We start from the raw sequence: 25145 nt of genomic DNA on the forward strand, positions 1-25145 counted from the left end.
AGGATTTGCCAAACAGCAAAGTTGGTGGACTCTTCACGTGCTGCCAGGAGTTGATGTCCAGAAGGGCATGATTATTGAGTTTCGAACCAAGGGTGGAAGGATTTGCCAAACAGCAAAGTTTGTAGACACTTCCCGTGCTGCCGGGATTTGGCGGACAGAAGGGCATGATCATTGAGTTTCGGGCCAAGGGTGGAAGGATTTGCCAAACAGCAAAGTTTGTAGACTCTTCACTTGCTGCCGGAAGTTGACGTCCAGAAGGGCATGATCATTGAGTTCCGGACCAAGGGCCGGCCGGTGTGGACGTGCGGTTCTAGGCGCTTCAGTCTGGAACCGCGTGACCGCTACTGTCGCAGGTTCAAATCCTGCATCGGGCATGGATGTGTGTGATGTCCTTAGGTTAGTTAGGTTTAAGTAGTTCTACGTTCTAGGGGACTGATGACCACAGATGTTAAGTTCCATAGTGCTCAGAACCATTTGAACCGGACCGAGGGTGGAAGGATTTGCCAAACAGCAAAGTTGGTAGACTCTTCACTTGCTGCTGGGAGTTGACGTCCAGAAGGGCATGATCATTGAGTTTCGGACCAATGTTGGAAGGATTTGCCAAACAGCAAAGTCTGTATCCTCTTCCCGTGCTGCTGGGAGTTGACGTCCAGAAGGGCATGATCATTGAGTTTCGGACCAAGGTTGGAAGGATTTGCCAAACAGCAAAGTTTGTAGACTCTTCACATGGTGCAATGATTAAAGTATACCGTGCATGGTAAAATGGCGCTATCCAAAACCGACACCGAGGCTACTGTGGTGCACGACGGGCCATAGATGACAGGAGTGAAGATGTATACGGGCTAATACACGTGCAGCTATTGAGCGACTGAATGCCTAGATGAACCAAGGTGCTGCAAACAGTGTCTAATTAATGACCGTTCGGCAAACGTTGAGCCTGGTTCATGCACCCTTGCTGACTGCTGTTCATTGGTGACGAAGGCTGGAATTTGCACGCCAATATCGTAATTCGACGACGACTGAATGGCTATAAGTGAGCTCTTCAGATGAATCTCGTTTTATGCTCCACTGGACAGACAACCGTTGGCCCTGCAACAATCATCATAAGGGCCCAGGCTGGAGGAGGGAGCCTTATGGTCTTGGGTATGTTCCCCTGGCTTTCATTCTGGAAGGCACACGGGATCAACACTGGTATGCATATATCCTATGGGACCGTGTCCACCCCTTTATGTTGCTTGTTTTTCCTCAGCATCTACCAGCAGGACAACGCAACGTATCACACAGCTTCCAGTGTACGTGCGTGTTTCGAAGACACCAGGATGAGATTACCATACTCCTCTGGCCATCAAGCTCCGTGGGTTCAAATCCAATGGAGAATCTATGGGATCATTTTGATCGGTCATTCGCGCTGTGGATTCTCAACTGAGACATCTAAAGCAACTGGCCACAGCACTGGAGTCAGCATAGCTCCATATTACTGCCCGTACCTCGCAGAACCTCACTGACTCTCTTCCAGCACGTCTCGCGCTGAAATAGCTGATTAATCAGGCTTTTGACAGGTGGTCACATTAATGTGACTGGACTGTGTATATAAGCAGAGCAGAGTCGAATGAGGAATCATTCTGGCGATGGTACGAGTCTACTGACACAAACTACTTTGACAAAAGACAGATTATATAGTCTGTTGCCTGAGAATGAGAATCTGGAAAACGGCAGAGTTATTTGGTTGTAGTGTGCTATTGTCGTGTGCATTCGTGGAAAATGGTTGAAGGACAGAGACAACACGAGTAGGCGACAAGGGGTTGGGTAGCCACGCCACATCGTAGAAGGCAGAGGTTGGAAGCTTGCCCGGTCTGTCGAATAGGCGGAGATCTGTGATGTATCTGACAACAGAATATAATTGTGGAAGTGTCCTGGAGTACACCATTCACCGCACATTGTTGAACATGCGGCTCCGTAGCAGACGACACCTACACCCTGCGACATCGCGAATAACGATTGCGGTGGACTCCAGCTTGTCGAGATTGTACCATTAATCAATGCGAACGTGTTCACCCGATCAGGCGGATCGAGTGAACCATGTTGCTTGTTAACAAGGCCGATGGTCGTAATCGGATAAGCCGATATCCAGGCGAACTTGATGCTTTAAACCCGCATCGCGTCACGGACGCAGGCTGGTAGTACTATTGTGCTCTGGGCGACATTCACCTGGGCTTCTATGAGACCTGTGGCGGTAATCGAAGGCGCCTTGAGTGCTGTGGATTACGCGAACGTCACTGCGGACAGACTGCATCCTTCCTGACTGCGATGGCATTTTCCAGCACGATAACTGTATGTATCGCAAGACGAGAATCGTGCTACAGTAGTTGCAGCAGCATGACAGTGAACTCACGTTGATGTCTTGGCCACCAAATTCGCCTGAAGTGAACCCAGTGGAACATCTCTGGGACGTATGGGACCCCAGCTCTTCGTCCAGAAAACCACCGGCCCGTAACTTTTGGAAATTGTGTGACCTGTTCGTAGACCTCCAAGGATTTAGCGATTCAATGCCACGCAGAACCGCTGATGTAATACGTTTGATAGTTGAACCAACACGCTAATAAGCCGGTGGTCATAATGTTTGGCTCATCATTGTACAAAGTTATACCTAGGGAATAAAATGGATTCTTTCGAGAATTCGTTCTTAAAATGATTCGGTTTTCTCACTTCTGGAATTAAAGTTAATTTTTTCTCAGTTAATCCAGAAGACTTCGCCAACCGTTGTGTTACTGCTCGTAAGCCGTGGGAAGAATCACTTTTGGAACACCGAAAACACCGTAGGAAGGTTTAGCAACTGAAACGACTTCATCTGTATTGCCTTTTTTGTGTGCGACTCATGTCCAGTCTGTGTTATTCTTTCGATAGAAGAAATTGTTTGTACTGTAACTGGATTTTACTATGTATTGCGCTAATACAACTGCCTGATGGATACCCACTACACTTTTCTAAATTTTTATTGTGTGCAAAAAGGCCCATCATTTGTAGTGTTGGCGATGTATGGGACGCTATTCGTGGATCCCATGCTAGCTTAAGACAGTTGGCCTCTGGGAGTGGCCGAAGTGGCCGTGCGGTTAAAGGCGCTGCAGTCTGGAACCGCAAGACCGCTACGGTCGCAGGTTCGAATCCTGCCTCGGGCATGGATGTTTGTGATGTCCTTAGGTTAGTTAGGTTTAACTAGTTCTAAGTTCTAGGGGACTAATGACCTCAGCAGTTGAGTCCCATAGTGCTCAGAGCCATTTGAACCATTTTTTCGATGGCCGCGGGAAAAGAGATGCTGCTGGAAGCTACACTTAATTTTCTATGTCCACTGTTTTCACAATGTAAACTTGTGAAAAAGTTGTTGTATGAAATGATGTATATTCAGTACTGATTGAGAGTTGTATCGATCAAAATCTGTATGAGATACAAATGCTTCAGTATACTAGGTAATTGATTTCAAGTTTTACATGGCAAAGAGAGTATAATGTTCTGAGTAATAAAACAATTGAAACTGTTTTTGAGCGTATATAAACCTATTCGTGAAGCTATTTTCTGGTAAGCTCACACTAAGAATCCTTTGAGAGTCCAATACCAAAGCGCTCTTAATGTTTAACACGCATATTAAGTCAAATGAATAATTAATGATGATGCTCAAGAACTATCTCTGGTCATATGAAGTTATAATGCACGAAAGTGACGTTGAATTCTTTGAAGTTAGAAAGGATAGCACGAAATCTTACTACAGTACAATCTCGTTTTACGTTTGAACAAATTTACTATAGTTCCCATACAGTACCGATACGTATGGTTCAAATGGCTCTGAGCACTATGGGACTTAACATCTGAGGTCCTCAGTCCCCTAGAACTTAGAACTACTTAAACCTAACTAACCTAAGGACATCACACACATCCATGCCCGAGGAGGATTCGAACCTGCGATCGTTGTGGTCACGCGGTTCCAGACTGAAGCGCCTAGAACCGCTCGGCCACACGGGCCGGCCGATACGTATGAATCAACATTTATGCCGATTTTTCAGTAAAGGTAAAAGATTAAGACGAAAATCTAGTTCTCCAAAAAATATTACTTGACTGAACCCAGAATAATATTTTATCTTTTTGTGAGAGGCGCTAATGATTTACCAAGTAGTTTGCAATTCAAGAATGGTTCAAATGGCTCTGAGCACTATGGGACTTAACATCTGAGGTCATCAGTCCTCTAGAACTTAGAACTACTTAAACCTAACTAACTTAAGGACTTTAGCGCCTAGAACGCTCGCCCACCCAGGCCGGCTGCAATTCAATGCCTGTTCACGTAATAACAGATATAAATATTATCAGATTTTAATCACTTTGAAGACGGTAACTTTCAGCTGAAACTGTCAAGAGAATTAATGAAGAATGAAATGCCGAACAATGTGACTGCCGAATGAAGTGACTGTATTTCTATCGTGAGAATGCATTGCAGTGGCAAAACCCGTCTTGGAGACGTCACTATATCGCGGGACGACCGAAAGCTTGAGAAATGGTCAGATTCACGTTTGCAAATTTATCTATTTATTAGTTGCTGTTGTTACGCATGACCTGCACCTTAGAAGATATTTCGGTCTATGTTTCACAGTTCTTCCAGTATTAAAATCCATAATGTATTAAAAGCGATAATACAAGTGGTGAGAGTACCAGCAAAAGTCACAAGATCGCAAGCTGATCAAAAGATCGAACAAAACCCTAGATTTCCCGAACTGTGACGTAAAGTGTTCGAACAGTTCGAGTCGTATTCAAACTCGGTGGTGGGTTTGACTATCTCTGGTTGTGCTAGTAAAAGAATCAACTGAGCTTATTAATCACCGTATGTTACGTAATCAAACTGAAAACACTTCTCACACTTCTCTACACTTCGACCACTGGAGCTGCTTTAATATATATATAATTAAAACTTTTATCCTGTATGGACGTGGAACATTGCAACAGTGAAATATCTCCAGAAATTACTGTAAAAAGTAGCTCTTTCTTTTGTTCAATTTTTATTTTCCATTATTGGTTTAAAATAGCCTAGCGATTCATCATAAGATGGTAAATATTTAATGTGCGTGTGCAACATTGCGCGGTCCGTGTAGCTGTGGCAGGATATAAAAATGAAATATGTAAGGACTGAATGTGGCGAGAATTATTTCACATTATGAGATAGATTTAGTTGCATTACTGTACTTCCAGTTATTAGCAACTGTTGGTTTGTTCTTGGAACATACATTATTCTAGGATTTCCTAGTACCGTTAATATCACAGCACTTCCCAAACTTAGTAAGTATATATCTTTTTCATTATATTCACTATTACAAAAGTAACAAGTTTTTTACAAAGAAATATAATACAAACTCATTGTTGAATAGATTTTGTAAATAGAACATGTCAATTTTGCCATGAAAATACATCTTATTTTTGCAAAAACGATTATAATATAAACAGACCCATACTTACTGTCGCCAATGTGCAATGCAAGTGCTGAACAAAGAAGCTCTCTGCCCCAACAAAAGCTCTCTGAACACAACTTTAGTCTTGATCTTTGGTTTATTTACGTTTTATATAGCAAGTGGAAATTGTTACCTGTGACTAAGTTTTTGAAGTGCTGTAAAATTAATCTACCTCATAGTGTCACTAATTCTCATCACATTCAATGCTTACATCTTGTTACTACACGAACCCCAGAATGTTGCAAACATGCATTAAACGTGTAACAACTGATGATGAATCGCTAGGCGATTCCAAACAGGCAATGGAAAATAAAAATTTAGGAGCAAAACAAAAGATGACTGGTTGCAGTAATTTATGAAAATCTTCACATTAAGTAATTCATATTTATATAATTAATTCTTCAGAGGTCAGTTAGGTCCAGTATTCGGAACTAAGGAGCGAAATTCAGTCTGGAATCGGCGATAAGAAAGACACATACCACCAAATAATTAAATAAGCTACTGTTCCAAAATAGAAAGTCGCGCCGCTGCAAATCTGCTGAAGCACTGGCATGTGAATGGCCGTGAGGGTGCTTTCATTGCATACCGCGTTTGGCTATTCCTTTGCATTTGAACCTCAGATTTAGCCCGAAGAAAGTAATTACCACAGTCCATATTTTTAATAAAAATTGTCATGCGCTAAACTCCTGATATAATGTGGAGGACACGTTCACACACATCTTTTCGGTTTCTTGTTAGTAACTCACATAAACCAAAAGCTATTGGTATATATTACTTTGTTAGGATGCTGTATCACATTAAACTGCAAAGTATCTTCTGAAACGTCCTGTATCTACAAGCAAGGAGCCCTAGGTATTTAAGTCATGATCTCGCAAGCACTTTTTTGGTATGTAAGATGATTGAAAGCTTGGCCCGTCTTAGTGCAGTACTATTTATTTTCACGATACAAACACAGCAAGGAAAGTTTAAGCATTGACCAATACCCAAAACGTACAGTGAGTCTTGACCAAATGGTGCAATCGACTAATCGTTACGCGTTGTTTCGAATCCCCGACAAACATGCTGATTTGTCTGGAAGATTATGATCAGCGACGAAAAGATCCGTGAACTACAATTTAACCTGTAATTTCTTGTTCTACGACTTTAAGTACCTTTTTTGTATACTTCGTGTGGCATTACTACAGGTCACATTACTGAACATAAAGTAAGAATAGCATTCGCAAAGAAATATCTGGGTTTCAAATGTAGGTAACTGAACTACCAATCGTATTCATACGTCTTCAGATTGTGCCTTGTAGGATCCTAGTGAACATGTCCGCACTATGCAGTCTGCCCATATTGATCCGTTTTATGCAACCCTCAGTATGTCAAGTCAGGAACGGTACCCAGACAGGAGACAGGCACGTAATCGATGTAAGTTCCCTCTAAGAGCTTTGGGCGACTGTTATCCAACGGTATCATGCTGTAAAAAATACAAGTGAGGATGGACCGTGAGTTACACGGTATTTTTTGACCAAGATTAACTCGCTTCTGCCATACGTATCCAAGTGTGTCCAGTCTTTGTTTGTGTAATTAGCGGTGTAGTGACTCACGTTTCGGATATCACTGTGTTTATTCCGGTTATAGTACTTAATCTTTCGCAAATTGTACAGAAACATTGCCTTATAAAGCGTCATTTACCATCGGAATCAACGGAATTTACAGGAGATATCAAAATGGGAAGCGTTTGCGGTAACGACTGTCTGGTATATGACCCATTGGAAAGATCAATATACTGGATGAGTCAGCTACCCCTACCGATGTCGTTTTATGCAAGCTCACATGACAGAACAATGTTGTTGGCCATTTCGCTTTAGATGGGAAGCACAGTCTCGAAATGTCGCAGAATAACTAATAAGTATACGAAGACATCTTAGTCCTATTGTACAAACATTGTTTATTAAACTACTTTAGCGGCAAGTCATATATTAATATTTTTAATCTATTGTTTCTCAGAAAGTGGTTACTTCCATGTTTCCCATTTGGATATCTTCTGTTAATTCGTTGTTACCGATGATGGAACACACTTTACTAGGGAACGTTTTTGAATCATTTGTTAAAGGTTAAGAACTATAAACGGAATAAACTTACACAGACTTCCGAAACCTTTATGACTATACCGGTAATTACACAAAGAAAGACTGTAGACACTTGGATTCCGTTTGGTAACAGTCGCCCAAATGTCTAAGATGGAACTAATATCGATTTCTTGGCTGTCGCCTGTCTGCATACAATTCCTGATACAGACGTAGAATGGGATGCATAAAATACATCGGTAGGGGCAACATCAGAATGATGCTACCGTAGCTCGATATGTGTGAGCAGCCTATAGTGGCTTGCTTTTTATGTTTTATATTTCAAAAATTTTGTGATTTTGTGACTAAAGCTTTATCGCTTGATATTTATTTTATACATGACATGCCAGTTTGAGTTTTTTACTTCTGATGAAGGCACTCATAGTAGTGCTGAAACCTAGGTCAAAAGATTTCTTTTTTCGGACCGAGGGCTGTTATTCAATTAATTTCAATTTAATATTGTTTTGCAAAACTAGACAACGCGCTGGACAATCTCATACCCCATGTGTCCATTTCTCATTCTTCGTTCGCTTATGAAAATTCGGAAAAAAATTTACCTTATGTTACGGATTAAGTTTTTTTTAATTATCCTTATTACTTCTAATCAATTGCACCTGGTTTTCTGCAAAACTAGGCCTCACTCAGACCAATGTGATACCCATTTGTCCATTTCTTTCTCTTCGTTTGTCTATGAAGACTCACACAAAAATCCGTTGTATTATTTCCCTCAAATCGCTAATTCAGTTTTTGTTAATTACCCTTATTACTTTCAAGCAATTAGACCTATCCTTGCAAAACTAGAACTTACGCAGGTGAATTTGGTTCCCCACTTGTCTATTTCCCACTCTTCGTTTGGCTTCGAAAAAACATTGTGAAATTTCTAGGGAGTCTTGTTTTCATTTCGCTCGAACATTTGACCAAAGAGGAAGAGAGAAACAAGGAATGGAGGACATTCAACTTTCAAAAAACCACAGCATCTATGCTTTTGATAAAGATGGCTAGGATTTGGATCATTATACCTGAGGTAAAAAGGTCATTTATCTAGGAAAGCTAATCAAAACTTGCTGCTTCGTCATGCGACATTACGTTAACTAGAGTAATATCTCAAAACTTAATAATTAATATAAGTTAGCTGAAAGTTGGCTGTCATACTTAAAGCGAAATGAGAGGAAGATTAGAGCTAAATTACTGTGGTCTAAGGCCTCTGGCTATGCGCAGCGTCAGGTGGTGCCCCGTGCGAGAGAATTTACGAGTGAGATTTCCGGCAAATTGCTCGCCATTTGTACAAGTAGTTACTTCCCAGCTTGTGCCTGAAGCACACGAACAAGTCTTAGAAACTACCTGAGTGGCTCACGTAAACTGCTCCAAGTAATGTAACGAAGATGTTCATTTTTAAATCGATGCTCATATTCATGTCTACATTCAGAAAACTTTTTATTCTTCTCAAATCCACAGCAGGTAAGGGAAATCATTAATGTATTACGAATGAAAACACTAGAAATTCTTATTGATTTATTTCATGTACTATGTATAATTATTTACATTTTCAAAAATATTATTTCATCTTTTCCTTGGGCACGTCTGTTCGACGTGAAAGTCTATTAACGTCGATGTGACTACTGCTACTTACATTCATTTGAACCACTTTACTTTATTCAAGCGTTTGTCTACTTCCACAATTTTTACTCCCGAAACTCTCGATTAATAAACTGACTATTTCTTGATACCTTACGGCATGTCCTACCACTCTGTCCCTTTCTTTAACTGATTTGTGCAATAACGATATTTCTTCCCAAGTCAGTTCAGTAGGTCTTCGTTACTTAATCGATTTACCCACCTAATCTTCAGCACTCTTCTATAGCACTACATTTCAGAGCTTCTATCCCCCTCTTGTCTGTACCGCTTATATCCACGATTCATCATAGCACTTAAATTGACATTCGTTATTAACAAATTTGTCTTCTTCAGGGAAGCTTCCCTTGCTGTTTCTAGAATGTGTTTTATAACCTCTTTAATTTACTATTTTATTTTTTAGCCCAAACAATAAAATTCGTCTGCTGTTTCGTGTCTCATCTAGTGTCATTCCCTCAGCATCATCTGACTGAATTCGATTACATTTTGTTATTCTTGTTTTACTTTTGTTGGTATTCATTTTATGACAACTTCATAAGACATTTTCCATTTCGCTTTTGGAAGCACTTTGCTGTCTCCGAGAGAGTCACAATGCCATCATCAAACGTTTTTATTTCCGCTCACGGAACTTTAATTCATTTTTCAAATTTCTCCCCGATTATTTTTGGTTTTTGTATTAGGTTGGTGCATAGGTTCGTAGTGTTTTCGTTTTGCATGTTGGTATTCTGGGTGCTATGGGTTTATTTATCGATTGTCATTTTTTATTTTAAGTTCACTGTTGCTACTTGAGTCTATATATTGTCATTTTCGCATTTGGAGACAGTGGGTAGGGCTGTGGAAGCTATAAAATTGAGTGCCAAATGGAGAGATCGGATCATTTCCGAGATATTCTTCTGTATGAGTTCAGTAGAGGAGTGACAACTGGCGGACGCAGCCAGAAACACGTGTATTGGAATAATACCATTGGACAGAGCGTGGAAAGAAAATGATTTGCTAGTTTTAAGGAGGATCATTTTGACATTAGTGACTCTCCACGTTCAGGAAGGCCTTTAGGGGTTTGACGAAGGTAATTTAAACACATTTATACACGATGATCCAAGTCAGTGTACTCGAGAACTATCAAATGTGTAGTCATTCCACAATCATGCAGCATTAGCATGCAATGGGGAAGGTTCAAAAATTGAGTGTTTGGGTACTGCATGCTCTAAGCTAAAATCACAAAAATCAGCACGTGGCCACGTGCGCAACTCTGTTCCTCGTCATCCATTGGCTTCTGAACAACACCGACCATTCCTATCTTGTATCGTTACTGGTGACGATATATGGTGTCTTTATGTTAACATGAGGAAAAGAAGGAATGCTTGAGCCCAAAACAATGCAGCAACTCCCTGTTCAAAGATCTGCGCGCATCCACAAAAGATAATGTTCTGCATGAGCTGGAGCAGGTGTAATCATCAATGCTGACATTTATTGTCCACAACTGAGACGTCTTGTAGACGCAATCCAAGAACAACGACCAGGAAGACTGCGTGAAGTGATGCTACTCCACGATAACGCCCGCCCGCTTTTTCTAGACTGACAAAAAACACTGCACAGCAGTTGGGTTGGGAAGTCATACCACGCCCAAGGAACTTTCTTTCCCGATGAAAATGCGCTACGTACATGGTTCGACAAGTACTCCGCCTGAAAACCACATGACATATACAATCGAAAAGTTACCCCAGCGTTGGCAGACTGTTGTAAATAATGAAGGAGAATATACTATTGATGTATAACGCTTCTGTCATGTGTATCTGTTGCGTTTATTAAGCTTATGGAAAAACGATACGAAATTATGCTCCAACCCTTTACGATGTACAGGGTGAATAATATAGAAGATAGGCTAGAACGTCGTCTCACTCTGGCGTCAACTACTGCAGCTCTTTTATGTCCTCAACTCATATAAAAGGACTCTGATTTCTGGACAACTTGCAGATAGGCTTTCGTGTCCTGTATTTTATTGAAATAATCAGATGTAGTTGAGTGTTCCACACAAAGCGTTAGCCAACAGTTGATCGAAAAATGAGAAAGAGGTATAGAGGTAGAGGAAAGCTCGTACAGGAAAAATGGACAGCTTTGGATGATAAAGTAGTGAAGACCAAATAGGGTAAAAAGACAACGCCTAATAGAAATTTTTGGATAACACAGGAAATACTGAATTTAATTGCCGAAAGGAGAAAATATAAAAATGTAGAAAATAAAGAAGGTGAATTGGAATAGAAATGTCTGAAAAAATGTGATTAACGAGAAGTGTAAAATTGTCTAATCAGGAGTGGCTACGTCGCCTATAGGAAAATGAAAGAGACCGTCGGAGAAGAGAAAAGCACCTGTATGAATATAAAATGCTCATATGGCAAGCTGTACTAAGCAAGACGGGAAAGCTGAAAGGTTGACGAAATGCAAGGGAAATGAAGGAAATACCATAGAAAGGGAAAAGGAAGCAAACGAAGATGAGGTGGGATATATGATTCTGCGAGAAGAATTTGACAAAAATCTCATGGATGTAAGTCAAAACAAAACCCCTGCAGCAGACAACATTCACTCAAAATTATTGAGATCCTAGGGAGAGGCAGTCATGACGAAACTATTCCACCTGCACTCGAAGATATTTGAAAAGCGAAATACCTTCATTCATCAAGAAGAGTGTAATAATTCCATTTACGAACAAGGTAGGTGCTGACAGGAGTGAATAGTACCAAACCTTAGTTTAATAAATTATGGCTCCAAAATACTGATTGGCATAATTTCTAGATGAATGGAAAACTGGTAGACCCATTCTTGAGACTGATCAGTCTTATCCCTTAAAAATGTAAAAACAAGCCAGCCGTTGTGGCCGAGCCGTTCTAGGCGCTTCAGTCTGGAACCGCGCTGCTGCTACGGTCGCAATTTCGAATCCTGCCTCGGACATGGATGTGTGTGATGTCCTTAGGTTAGTTAGGTTTAAGTAGCTCTAACTCTAGGGGACTGATGTCCTCAGATGTTAAGTCCCATAGTGCTCAGAGGCATTTGAACCATTTTGTAAAAACAAGCAAGACACTACTGTGCGTAAGACCCACCTTAGAAGATATTCAAACCTACGTTCATACACTATGTGATCAAAAGTATGTGGACATCCCCAAAAACACACGTTTTTCATATTAGGTGCATTGTGCTGCCACCTACTGCCAGTTACTCTATATCAGCGACCGCAGTAGTCATTAGACATCATGAGAGAGCAGAATGGGGCGCTCCGCGGAACTCACGGACTTCGAACGTCGTCTGGTGACTGGGTGTCACTTGCTTGTGTGATACGTCTGTATGCGATATTTCCACACTCCTAAACACCCCTAGGTCCACTGTTTCCGATGTGATAGTGAAGTGGAAAGGTGAAGGGACACGTACAGCACAAAAGCGTGCAGACCGACATCGTCTGTTGACTGACAGAGACCGCCGACAGTTGAGGAGGGTCGTAATGTGTAATAGGCAGACATCCCAGACCATCACACAGGAATTCCAAACTGCATCAGGATCCACTGAAAGTACTATGACAGTTAGGCGGGAGGTGAGAAAACTTGGATTTAATGGTCGAGCGATTGCTCGTAAGCCGCACATCACGCCAGTAAACGCCAAACGACGCCTCGCCTGGTGTAAGGAGAGTAAACATTGGACGATTGAACAGTGGAAAAGCGTTGTGTGGAGTGACGAATCACGGTACACAGTGTGTCGATCCGATGGCAGGGTGAGTGTATGGCGAATACCCGATGAACGTTATCTGCCAGCGTGTGTAGTGCCAACAGTAAAATTCGGAGGCGGTGGTGTTATGGTGTGGCCGTGTTTTCGTGAAGAGGGCTTGTACCTCTAGTTGTTTACCGTGGAACTATCACAGCACAGGCCTACATTGATGTTTTAAACACCTTCTTGCTTCCCACTATTGGAGAGCAATTCGGGGATGGCGATCGCATCTTTCAACACGATCGAGCACCTGTTTATAATGCACGGCCTGTGGCGGAGTGGTTACACGACAATAACATCCCTGTAATGGACTGGCCCGCACAGAGTCCTGACCTGAATCCTACAGAGCACCTTTGGGATGTTTTGGAACGCCGACTTCGTGCCAGGCTTCACCGACCGACATCGATAACTCTCCTCAGTGCAGCACTCAGTGCAATAGGATGGGCTGTCTTTCCCCAAGGAACCTTCCAGCACCTGATTGAACGTAGGCCTGCGGGAGTGGAAGCTGTCATCAAGGCTAAGGGTGCGCCAACAGAATATTGAATTCCAGCATTACCGATGTAGGTCGCCACGAAGTTGTAAGTCATTTTCAGCCAGGTGTCCGGATACTTTTGATCACACAGCGTAGCAGCTGTAGATTTTGTGAATGTTACTGGAATGTACGCTTTGAAATTCTGAAGGAATCGTGGATGAAATACAGGGAGAGAGAGGTTATTTACAAATTGTCCAGAAGCCATACTGCAGTTATCAGGGCCGAAGGACATGAAAAGCAAACAGTGGTTAAGAAGGGAGTACGATAGTGCTGTAGCCAATCCTCGATGTTGTTCGATCTGTACATTGAGCAAGTAGTGCAAGAAGTCAGGGAGAAGTTCAGAAATGGAATCACAAGTTCGGGGAGAAGAAGTAAAAACATTGAGGTTTGGTGACACTGTAATTATTCCCGAGACCGTAAAATATTTGAAAGAGCGATTGAATGGAAGTAATAACGTGATGGAATGAGAATGTGAGATGAACATCAATGAAAATAGAAGAAAGGTAATGGCGTGTAATCGAGTTAAATCACGCGATGATGAGAGAATTACGATAAGAAATGACAGCAGCAAAATAACGGAAGCTGGCCGAAATAGAGAAATTACAAAAAAAGTGTGGCTATATCAAGGAAAGTATTGCTGGAATAAAGGGAATCCGTTGTCATGTAAAATAAATTTAAGTGTTAGGAGTCTTTTGTGAAGGTAGCTGCTTGGAATGTAGCATATACGTAAGTAAAGCGTGGAGGATAAGCAGTTCGGACAAGAATAGAATAGAAGTTTTTTTAAATATGATGTTACAGAAGATTAGATAAAGAAATCGAGTGAGTAACGAGGAAATAAATGATCGAAAAAAAAGTTAATGGCACAAGTTGACTTGTGAAACGTAACTAGTTTTTTGTTCTCACGAAATAATGAGTGATATTGACGGGGGATGTCAAGTTGATTCCATAGGTTTAGATTTCTTGAAAGGTTTTGACACCGTAGCTCGCAGATGGCTTTTAATCAAATTGCACGGCTATAGACTACGATTTGTTGGAAAAACACTGAGGAAGTGCAACAGGTTTACTAAAGATACTGACTAGACCACGCTTGTACTTTCTTTTCTGGAGTTATTGCTGTGTGGTGTGGGATCCGCATCAGGTAGGATGACTGGAGGACACTGCAAAAGTTCAGAGAAGGGCAGCTCGTTTTGTACTTTCGCAAAATAGGGATGAGGGCGCCACTGATATGACACGTGAATTGGTGTAGCAATCATTACAACAAAGGCGTTTTTCGTTGCGGCAGGATCTTCTCGTGCAGTTTTTATGACAAACTTTCTCCTCAGACTGTGAAAATATTGCGTTGGCGCCCACCTGCGTAGGTAGGAATGATCATCATAATAAAATAAGAGAAATCAGAGCTCACGCAGAAAGATTTAAGTGTTCATTTTTCCCGCGGGCTGTTCGAGAGTGGAATGGTAGGGAAATAGCTCAAAGGTGGTTCCATGAACTTCACTGCCAGGCACTTAGTTGTAAACTGCAGAGTAATCACGTACGTGTAGCTGTAGATGTAGATGCAGAAAGCAGAGATTGGTTGATAAGACACATCCTGTGGCAGCAAGGATGTCGTCAATTTGGGAGATGGTTCAAATAGCTCTGAGCACTATGGGACTTAACATATGAGGTCATCAGTCCCCTAGAACTTAGAACTACTTAAACCTAACCAACCTAAGGGCATCACACACATCCGTGCCCGAGGCAGGATTCGAACCTGCGACCGTAGCAGTCGCGCGTTTCCGGACTGAAGCGACTAGAACCGCACGGCCACCGGGGCAATTTGGGAGACCAAAGGACGACTACAGTAAGCATGTTCAAATGGATGCAGGTTGCGTTAGTTATTCAGAGATGAAGAGGCTCGGACAGGATACACACAAGTGTGGAGAGCTGCATCAGACAGTTCTTACTATGTATTCTTAAGGGGCTCCGGAAAGGCTCAAAATCATGAAAAGTTCAATTTTTACTTTTTTGCGTTTTCTGAATCTGTAGACTATTACTTTTTAGTAGATATATAATTTATTCAATTCCGAAGACTACAACTATTTTTAAATTTTTTTTTGAAATGTGTTCTACATGGGCGTGACCCACTGTGGCGCTGTTAAACTGCTGTCAAATTGTGTTATTATTAACGTCCGTGTTCATCAGGTACATTTTAGTGATGTGAGATAAAGCATGTGTTGTGGCTAACCTATTTTCAGAGACTTAGCAGCACCTGAACTGTTGAAAAAGTGTATTCACGGAAAAACTCAAAACCCCAATGAAAGTGTAAATAGTGTTATATTGTCGAGAATCCCCAAGACTGTATTTGTTGGAATAGAAACACTTCACTTTGGTGTGTACGATGCTGTTGCGATGATGGCAACATTGTAAGGTGCAATGTATTTAGAAATATGGGAATGAAGATAGGTTCTAACATGGTACGAGCGATGCTTGCTTTAGACAAGGAACTCCTTCGGGCTGCAGACAGGGCTGTAAAGAGTCTAGAAATACAAGCAAGAGTAAACAGGAGGAGGAACAAGAGGAAGCTGGAGGAGGAGTTTGCAGAGGATGAAGATAATCCATCCTATGGACCTGGAATGCACTAAAAAGTTAATCCAATCTTCGTTGCTCGATTCCCAAAACTTTTATTTTCTCATACTAATTACATGTTTTCTAAGGATCTTCCAAACATATTTGTTTCAAACTTTCAGTAAATGTTACACAGTACCTTCTGCATAATTTAACACAGCCTTTTTCCAAAAAACTGTATATTTTTGAATATATAAATAAAAAATTGCAAAAAATGTTGTGAATTTTCATTACAATTGAAAAAAAAATCATCTTTAATAACTGAACTAAAATTTTGTAAAATCCCTGTGTTAAGTTGTAGCCCATATTCCAATAAATAATCTGTAAAATGTTCAACTTCCTACCTCAAATACTTTGTGAGGAAAGATGTAATTTATAAGCGTTATTTTAACATTGCAAGTATAGGGCGTTCCGGAGCCCCTTAAATGAAACGAAAAGGGGGCCTGGCTGGTACTCACCCGGACGAGGTCGGTGAGCAGCGAGAGGCGGAAGGACCAGTCGAGCTTGATCTCGTCCTGCACGAGCACGTCCTCCAGCGAGCCGCGGCTGCACCACTCGAAGACGAGCGCCGGCCGCGAAGAGTCGACCAGGCACCCCAGCAGCGGGTTCACGTTCTCGTGCCGCAGCCCGTGCAGCTGCAACACGCACACCGCCACGCCACGCCGCGTTCAACAGCCCGCCACACACCGGCCGTCCACCTACACGAATTTTACCAGCCTGCCAACACCAATGCGCAGGCGCGGATCCACGGCTGAGATCTGGTGGGAGTCACAGCTCGTCCTTGACTTATGCTTCTCTAAATATGCTTCATACTTGGAGTCTCTCTTAGGAAGAGGTGGAGAGGTGCGTGAATAGCGTCTAAGTCCGGTGCATAGTTTTCTGCCGCTGTTCAATATCTAGTCTACTTTCAGTATAAATACTTCATAAACACAGTTACTGTCTCTTCTCCGGCGCTGCCCCTTCTCTATAAATACAACTTGCCATTCCACCGACAGTTATAAAATTCCTCTGATGTCCAGGATTTTAATTATAAGACCAATAACACTGAAGTGTAAGGGGCAGTCAGATGAGAGACAGATGGAATAGAAGTAAGTAAACTGTTTCTTGCTTCAAAAGTAACTGCCATTCTTGTTCATACATTTATTCTACTGTGAGACAGGTGCTCAATGTTTTCATGGAAAAATGTTTGAAATTCCCTACGAGATCATGATTAGAACTATGTGTCCACCTCTTCGGCTCAAGTAAATCAACAGCCACGAATGTATTTTTTCAGCATTCCAAAAATATGGAAATTGCATAGGGAGATATCGAGACTGTATGGAGGATGTGTAGGGGTTTCCCAGCGGGCCCACATCTTCCTAAGGTTGTTCCGGCTATGCTGTAAAAGTTTCGCTGGGAAAATCTTAAACATCTTTCATTCAGTCCCAATTTCTCCCCATGCGATTTCCATATTTTGTGAGCTGTGAATAAAGATATTCATGGCCGTTAGTTTGCCTCAGACAAAGAGGTCACTCCTTCGTTCAGTCATGACTTCACAGGCAACTAAAAACGTTTTTCATCAACACAGTGACCATTATTTTCTCACAGTGAGACAAACGCATTCACAGCGACGGCGATTACGTTTGAAGTAATGAACATCAACACAACACAAAAAGGATGGACACAACCGCAAAATAGTACGAAAGCCATAACTGTAATGCACTGAAACTGTAAACCTATAAAATGGACAATGAAGGCTGTATGAAGATGTCAGTGTAATTAAAACAATTTAGAGACGAATGTTTTCATAAGGAGAAGTGTGTCTGTGTGTGTGTGTGTGTGTGTTTGTGAAGAATAGTTGGCCTTGTTCTTTCTTTGGGCTTTGTCTATTATAAAGAGAAAACATATGAAGCAAAATCGATAAAAAATGGACAGCCGTTAATCGCAAATTTGTTGCAGTTCGTAATTCTATACCCGATGTTTTTCGGGATACTTCCACTTTACTGTACACTGAAGCATAATTTATTAAAACAGGGACTCATAAATATGGTCAAGTGCAGACCGGTGCCAATCCCAAATTTTGTTTTATAAAAAAAATAACAGCAGATCTGCTGAAACGTGCAGACCGGTGCCAATCCCAAATTTTATTTTATAAAAAAAAGACAGCAGATCTGCTGAAACGTTTGAATTCAACTACTTATGCTATTAGGGTCATTGCAAATTTTGGCGATATACGTCTCAGTAAATTAGCTTACCACGCCTATTTTCATTCTCTGCTTTCGTATGGCATCATATTCTGGGGTAACTCATCATTGAGTAAAAGAGTGTTCATTGCACAAAAGCTTGTAATCAGAATAATTGCTGGAACTCATCCAAGATCACCCTGCAGACACTTATTTAAAGAGCCAGGGAGCTTCACTGTAGCCTCACAATATATACATATTCACTTATGAAATTTGTTATTAACAATCCGAACGAATTCAAAAGTAATAGCAGTGTACGTGGCTACAACACTAGGAGAAAGGATGATTTTCACTACTCAGGGTTACATCTAACTTTGGCTCAGAAAGGGGGTAAATTATGCTCCACAAAAGTCTTTGGTCACTTACCTAATAGCATAAAAAATCTGACAGATAGTCATATAGCATTTAAAAGGAAATTAAAAGAATTTCTGAATGGCAACTGCTTCTACTCATTAAATGAATTTTTGGATATAGTAAGTGTGTAATTTCCCCAACCACACAAAAAAATATTAAGTGTCATGTAATATTTTGTGTAATGTAATATATTGTATATACACCGTTTATAACCTGACACGGTCCACATCATTACGAAGTGTCGTATTCATGATCTATGGAACAAGTACTAATCTAATCTGTGAGATGTCGCAAGCAGTCGAAACGCCCTTGCACTTATCTCCAAAGAAATAAATTCATTCCAGATAATCAGTGCAAATTGGTAAGATGCCTACAAAACGTGTGTGCAAAAGCAAAGTCGTATCAGCTGGGAGACAAAGTATGTTGACGACAAAAATTCTGTTCTGCACATCACAATGTCAACTCCATAGATATTCCTACTCTATGTGTGTCGTACACTTATATTGTCTTTGGTTGCGACATTCAGATGTCATCAGATGGTGGCCCAAGAAGCCGTAAAACTGTTCGTGAACAAATCAAAATTGTCGAAGGACGTAAAAATAAGTTTTTTGTGATTATTATGACGCTGTGCTACACAGTAACGGAACTTTTGTATGGTCGACGACGAGTTTCTCATATGCAATCTGTGTGTGCCTTAGCCAGCATCTTGCCTCTAGGGGGATGCATGCGTTGCCGCTTTTTGCTGCCGGAGGAGGTAAGTAGACACCGTTACCGCAGGCCTGCCAACTTCGCGGCTCCCATCAGAGCGCGAGCGCCAAACTTGTGCTGTTCGTCCCCGGAGGAAATGCAGCACCGGAAGCCGCCTTCCCCTGGAGACTGAGGACCTGCCTGCGAAACCTGCTGCCGAGTTGGCGATGAGCTTTCAGAGTTGTCGCAGAGAGTAACAGGTCCGCGAAGGCTGCGGCGGCCGGCGCTCGGCTTTCACACACCTGCTGGCGAGGTGGCCAGAAGTATCACGGGCAGGTACGCGCCGACTTCCGCGGGTTCTCTCTCGAGCCTCTAGTATTTCTCCGAACCAGTGGCGCTTTTGCGAGAAATTTCTCGTGCGATAAGAAACTTTCAGGCGAGATTACCATTCCTGTCTTACTAGTAATCTGATTCAGAATAACTGTATCTTCTGGCAGTCCACCTTCTCTGTTTTGTTCAATTCCTCGCATACAGAATATAGCGGAACTAAAATGTACTCGTTACACAAAATATTAAAAGAGCATAGTGGTAGCTCTGGAGCGCTGCAGGTGCTGTAGAAGTGGTATCAGGCCGTCACGTGGACCTTCACTGATCCCGAAAGTCGCGACAGTGAAGTGATGTGTTACGTGGCAGTCGGTTATATGGAATTCTTGCAACCAGTTTCCGAGAGAACACTGCGAAGCAAACTGTATACAAGGGACATTTGGTGCCTGGTACCTTGCAAAAGGCCATTGCTCGCAACGGCAAATAAATCTGCACGTCAACAATGGACCAAAAAGTACAGAAACTGAGAAACTGGACTGCTGATCACTGGCGGCCTGTAGTATGGTCAGACGAGTTGCAATTTTTTCTCTTTGCAAATGTATCGTGTTCGACGAAAACGTTGTTACACTGGTTTTACTCCTGGCGTACAAGCGACGTCAGCGCAGTAACTACGGTGGCAGCGTGAACTAACAACTGTCAACAACAGGTTTGCATTCGACCAGTCAGCTATGAGGAGTCAGTGTTAAGTAGTGGAGGTGCGGTAGTAGTGAATCACCATTGCTGTGTCGCAAATGGTATTGGTGCGAGAGAGTTTTGAAGAAGGGAAAACTGTGTGCAAAGTTTGTCCCACACACGTTGACTTCTTCTTCTCCTCCTTCTGCATTTTCCGTGTTAAGTCACTAAATTGTGGCCTGTTGCAGTTCCCATCTTTTTCTCGATCTACCAGGATTTCTTTCCCCTTTTGTCTTAAAATTCCTTTTCTGATGTACTCGTCTCCCTGGATCCATTATTTATAGATGTCCATTTTTCTTCTTTTCTTTAAGTTTCTCTATAATGCTCGTAATTTTCAACTCCTTTCAAGTAACTTCATTTGTCATTTTATCTGTAACCTACTGTACCTTCACTTTTCTAAAAAGTTTCATTTATACTCCTTGCATTAGCTTTTCTTCAATTTTATTCAATACCCACGACACTTCCATGTAGTAGAGTTCGTAATGCGATTATTCTATAAAACTCCAGTCATTTTATTCTGTGTTTTATACTTTCAAGATCTGTTAATTATTCCACCAATACTTCCAAATGTATCCAACATAATCTGCATATTTTCTTCATATTCATATGATATTTTACAGTCAAAATAGTTAAAATATTTTATTTGTTCTATTGTTTTTCATCAACTATTATCTTAGTTCTCACTAAATACTTTCTACAAAATGCCAATGACTTAGATTTAGTGGAAGATATTTTCATATTATATTCTACACATATTTTATTTAGTTCATAAATTCATTTTTTAAATCTTCTTCTGTTTTAAAAACAATGTAAGGTCAACAGCATAGGCCTATATGAGTGACTGTATCCCAGTGTTTTATCCTAGAATTGTATGTGCGAACTTCATCGCCAGTCCAAGTATTAAACAGCATAGCGACTAAACTATAGTCTTAACTCACACTTTTATTTATCTGTATCGGCTCTATATACATGCCTTCCATATCTAAGATTACTGATGTTCATTTATAGAGACTTCTGATAGCTAATATAAGCTCTAGAAGGTAACCCCTGCGGACCACTATTCTGCAAACTTTTCTCTGACCTCAGTTGTCCGCAGCTCGTGGTCGTGCGGTAGCGTTCTCGCCTCCCGCGCCCGGGTTCCCGGGTTCGATTCCCGGCGGGGTCAGGGATTTTCTCTGCCTCGTGATGACTGGGTGTTGTGCGATGTCCTTATGTTAGTTAGGTTTAAGTATTCTAAGTTCTAGGGGATTGATGACCATAGATGTTAAGTCCCATAGTGCTCAGAGCCATTCTGACCTCATTATCAAAAGTTTTCTTAAAATCCATGAAAACACATGTGTGTCTTCGTTAAACTATGTCTGCATTTCCATTAGTTGTTCTAAAACAAATACTGCGTCAGTTCCTCCACTAGCAAATATTCTGCAGTTGTTTTAGCCTTGTGTTCAAAATTCTTGCATAAAGTTTATATGCTGTGTCAAGCAAACTTATGCGTCTGTAGTTTTCACATATTTTTTTCTCCTTACTAATGTATCATTATTATTTTTACTTTCTTCTAATTTCGTGGTACATCTTTTTGCTTCCAGCACAAACTGTGTCGGAGGTCCATTTTACATTGCGTCATAACTCCTTTATTAGAGATGACATATCACAATTTAAAAAAAGCTGTAGATATGAGTGGTTTGGTATAGTGGGAGGAGTGCGAATGTTTACCAACCTGGTTTACAGTGATAGGAGTGAGGGTCTACCACTGTCTATTGCTCTAATCTGTATGAGCCATGATTGGCTGTTATCGGAGAATGGGGTGTGTGGACTATTCTTTTCGTCATGTAGGACGTGGGTGGCACAGTGACAGTTTCTCTCAGCTAATGTTTGCATTTGCATGTATGTGTGTGTGTGTGTGTGTGTGTGTGTGTGTGTGTGTGTGTGTATGTGTGTGTGTAAGTAAGTGTTTTTTTTTTATTTTATTAGAACCATGTCGGTTAACCTAGGAGACCACTGAATTTATTGATGTATCATGAAATGTCAGTGAAATTCAGATTTATGTTTTAAATTTCTCAGATATTGTAGCTAAGATAGACTGTTGCCTCATAGGATAGGCAGCCCTATGCAAGTATGGTCTTGCTGTATTGGTGGACGCGGAGGCAATCCAAAAATGACAGAGTCTCATGTTCTTTGTGTGGTTTGTTGGGTTTCACAGCTAGCTGGACGCTACGACTGTGCTAATGAAAAGTATACGGGTACCCATATGTGATGTGGAATTGACCTCTAAATGTCATGGGAGGCGGAGCCCCATTATAAAACGAGGCGGAGAATAGTGTGAGAAGGAGTAACAGGACAATGGGCCACTCAGGAGAGCTCAGTGACATCGAATGTGGACTAGTCACTGGATGTCACCAAAGTAACAAATCCACCAGGGTCATTTCAAACCTTCTAAAGCTGCCCACGTCGACTGTTGGTGTTATGACTGTCAAATGGAAATGCGAAGGAAGAACAACTACTGAACCAAGGCAAGGCTGGCATCAGGTACTGTTGGAAGGGAATCGTTGACAATGCAGGAGGTCTGTAAGAAATTGCATGAAATCAGCGGAAGGATTCACTCGTGACGTTGAAAGTGCCAATCGCAGTCGAGCTAGCACAGTGACGAAGCTTATGGAGTCAAAAAGAATGGGGCTGTGATGGTGGAGCACCTCCTCATACGCCACACATTTCTGCAGTCAATGCCAAGCGACGGTTGAGGTAGCGTAAAGAGCAATGCCACTGCACAGATGATGACTGGAAAGGAGTCATTTGGAGTGTCGAATCACGCTTTACCGTGTGGCAAACCGATGGGAGGGGTTAGGTTCGGCGGACGCCTGGAGAACGTTATTTGCCATCACGTGAAGTGCCAACACGAAGTATGGGGGATTTGATGTTCTGCTATGAAGATGTTTTTCGTGGTTAGGACTGTGGCCTTATTAATGCCCTTAAGCAAACGGTAAATGTGAAAGAACATGAACACATTGGTCAGCATTGTGTACTGATCGGATACGACGAGTGTTTGGATCGGGATGACAATGCACCCTATCTTAAAGTAGCATCTGTCAGGCAATGGTCTGTGGAGAGTAACATTCCTGAAATGCACTGACTTGCTAAGAGACTCGACTTCAACACAGTTAAGCGCATCTGCGATAAACTACACTCCTGGAAATTGAAATAAGAACACCGTGAATTCATTGTCCCAGGAAGGGGAAACTTTATTGACACATTCCTGGGGTCAGATACATCACATGATCACACTGACAGAACCACAGGCACATAGACACAGGCAACAGAGCATGCACAATGTCGGCACTAGTGCAGTGTATATCCACCTTTCGCAGCAATGCAGGCTGCTATTCTCCCATGGAGACGATGGTAGAGATGCTGGATGTAGTCCTGTGGAACGGCTTGCCATGCCATTTCCACCTGGCGCCTCAGTTGGACCAGCGTTCGTGCTGGACGTGCAGACCGCGTGAGACGACGCTTCATCCAGTCCCAAACATGCTCAATGGGGGACAGATCCGGAGATCTTGCTGGCCAGGGTAGTTGACTTACACCTTCTAGAGCACGTTGGGTGGCACGGGATACATGCGGACGTGCATTGTCCTGTTGGAACAGCAAGTTCCCTTGCCGGTCTAGGAATGGTAGAACGATGGGTTCGATGACGGTTTGGATGTACCGTGCACTATTCAGTGTCCCCTCGACGATCACCAGTGGTGTACGGCCAGTGTAGGAGATCGCTCCCCACACCATGATGCCGGGTGTTGGCCCTGTGTGCCTCGGTCGTATGCAGTCCTGATTGTGGCGCTCACCTGCACGGCGCCAAACACGCATACGACCATCATTGGCACCAAGGCAGAAGCGACTCTCATCGCTGAAGACGACACGTCTCCATTCGTCCCTCCATTCACGCCTGTCGCGACACCACTGGAGGCGGGCTGCATGATGTTGGGGCGTGAGCGGAAGACGGCCTAACGGTGTGCGGGACCGTAGCCCAGCTTCATGGAGACGGTTGCGAATGGTCCTCGCCGATACCCCAGGAGCAACAGTGTCCCTAATTTGCTGGGAAGTGGCGGTGCGGTCCCCTACGGCACTGCGTAGGATCCTACGGTCTTGGCGTGCATCCGTGCGTCGCTGCGGTCCGGTCCCAGGTCGACGGCCACGTGCATCTTCCGCCGACCACTGGCGACAACATCGATGTACTGTGGAGACCTCACGCCCCACGTGTTGAGCAATTCGGCGGTACGTCCACCCGGCCTCCCGCATGCCCACTATACGCCCTCGCTCAAAGTCCGTCAACTGCACATACGGTTCACGTCCACGCTGTCGCGGCATGCTACCAGTGTTAAAGACTGCGATGGAGCTCCGTATGCCACGGCAAACTGGCTGACACTGACGGCGGCGGTGCACAAATGCTGCGCAGCTAGCGCCATTCGACGGCCAACACCGCGGTTCCTGGTGTGTCCGCTGTGCCGTGCGTGTGATCATTGCTTGTACAGCCCTCTCGCAGTGTCCGGAGCAAGTATGGTGGGTCTGACACACCGGTGTCAATGTGTTCTTTTTTCCATTTCCAGGAGTGTAGAATGTCGACTTCACTCCAGACCCCAGCGTACTACATCACTACCTTCTCTCATCCCGGCTCTTAAGGAAGGATGGACTGTCATTCCGCCACAGATATTTGGACAACTCACTG

The 25145-nt window shown here is 42.5% G+C and overlaps 1 protein-coding gene across 1 annotated transcript in view; it reads right to left on the reverse strand.

Moving 5' to 3' along the window:
* Positions 1-25145, reverse strand: part of LOC126154306 (retinal guanylyl cyclase 2) — a 450774-nt gene that overhangs the window by 289649 nt on the left and 135980 nt on the right. The window contains exon 5 of the mRNA XM_049916128.1: positions 16574-16750. Coding sequence (XP_049772085.1) covers positions 16574-16750 — 177 coding nt within the window. The remainder of the gene's footprint in view (positions 1-16573; positions 16751-25145) is intronic.

The sequence above is a fragment of the Schistocerca cancellata genome, chromosome 2 (genome assembly GCF_023864275.1).
Source record: "Schistocerca cancellata isolate TAMUIC-IGC-003103 chromosome 2, iqSchCanc2.1, whole genome shotgun sequence".
In the NCBI taxonomy this organism is placed as follows: Eukaryota; Metazoa; Arthropoda; class Insecta; order Orthoptera; family Acrididae; genus Schistocerca; species Schistocerca cancellata.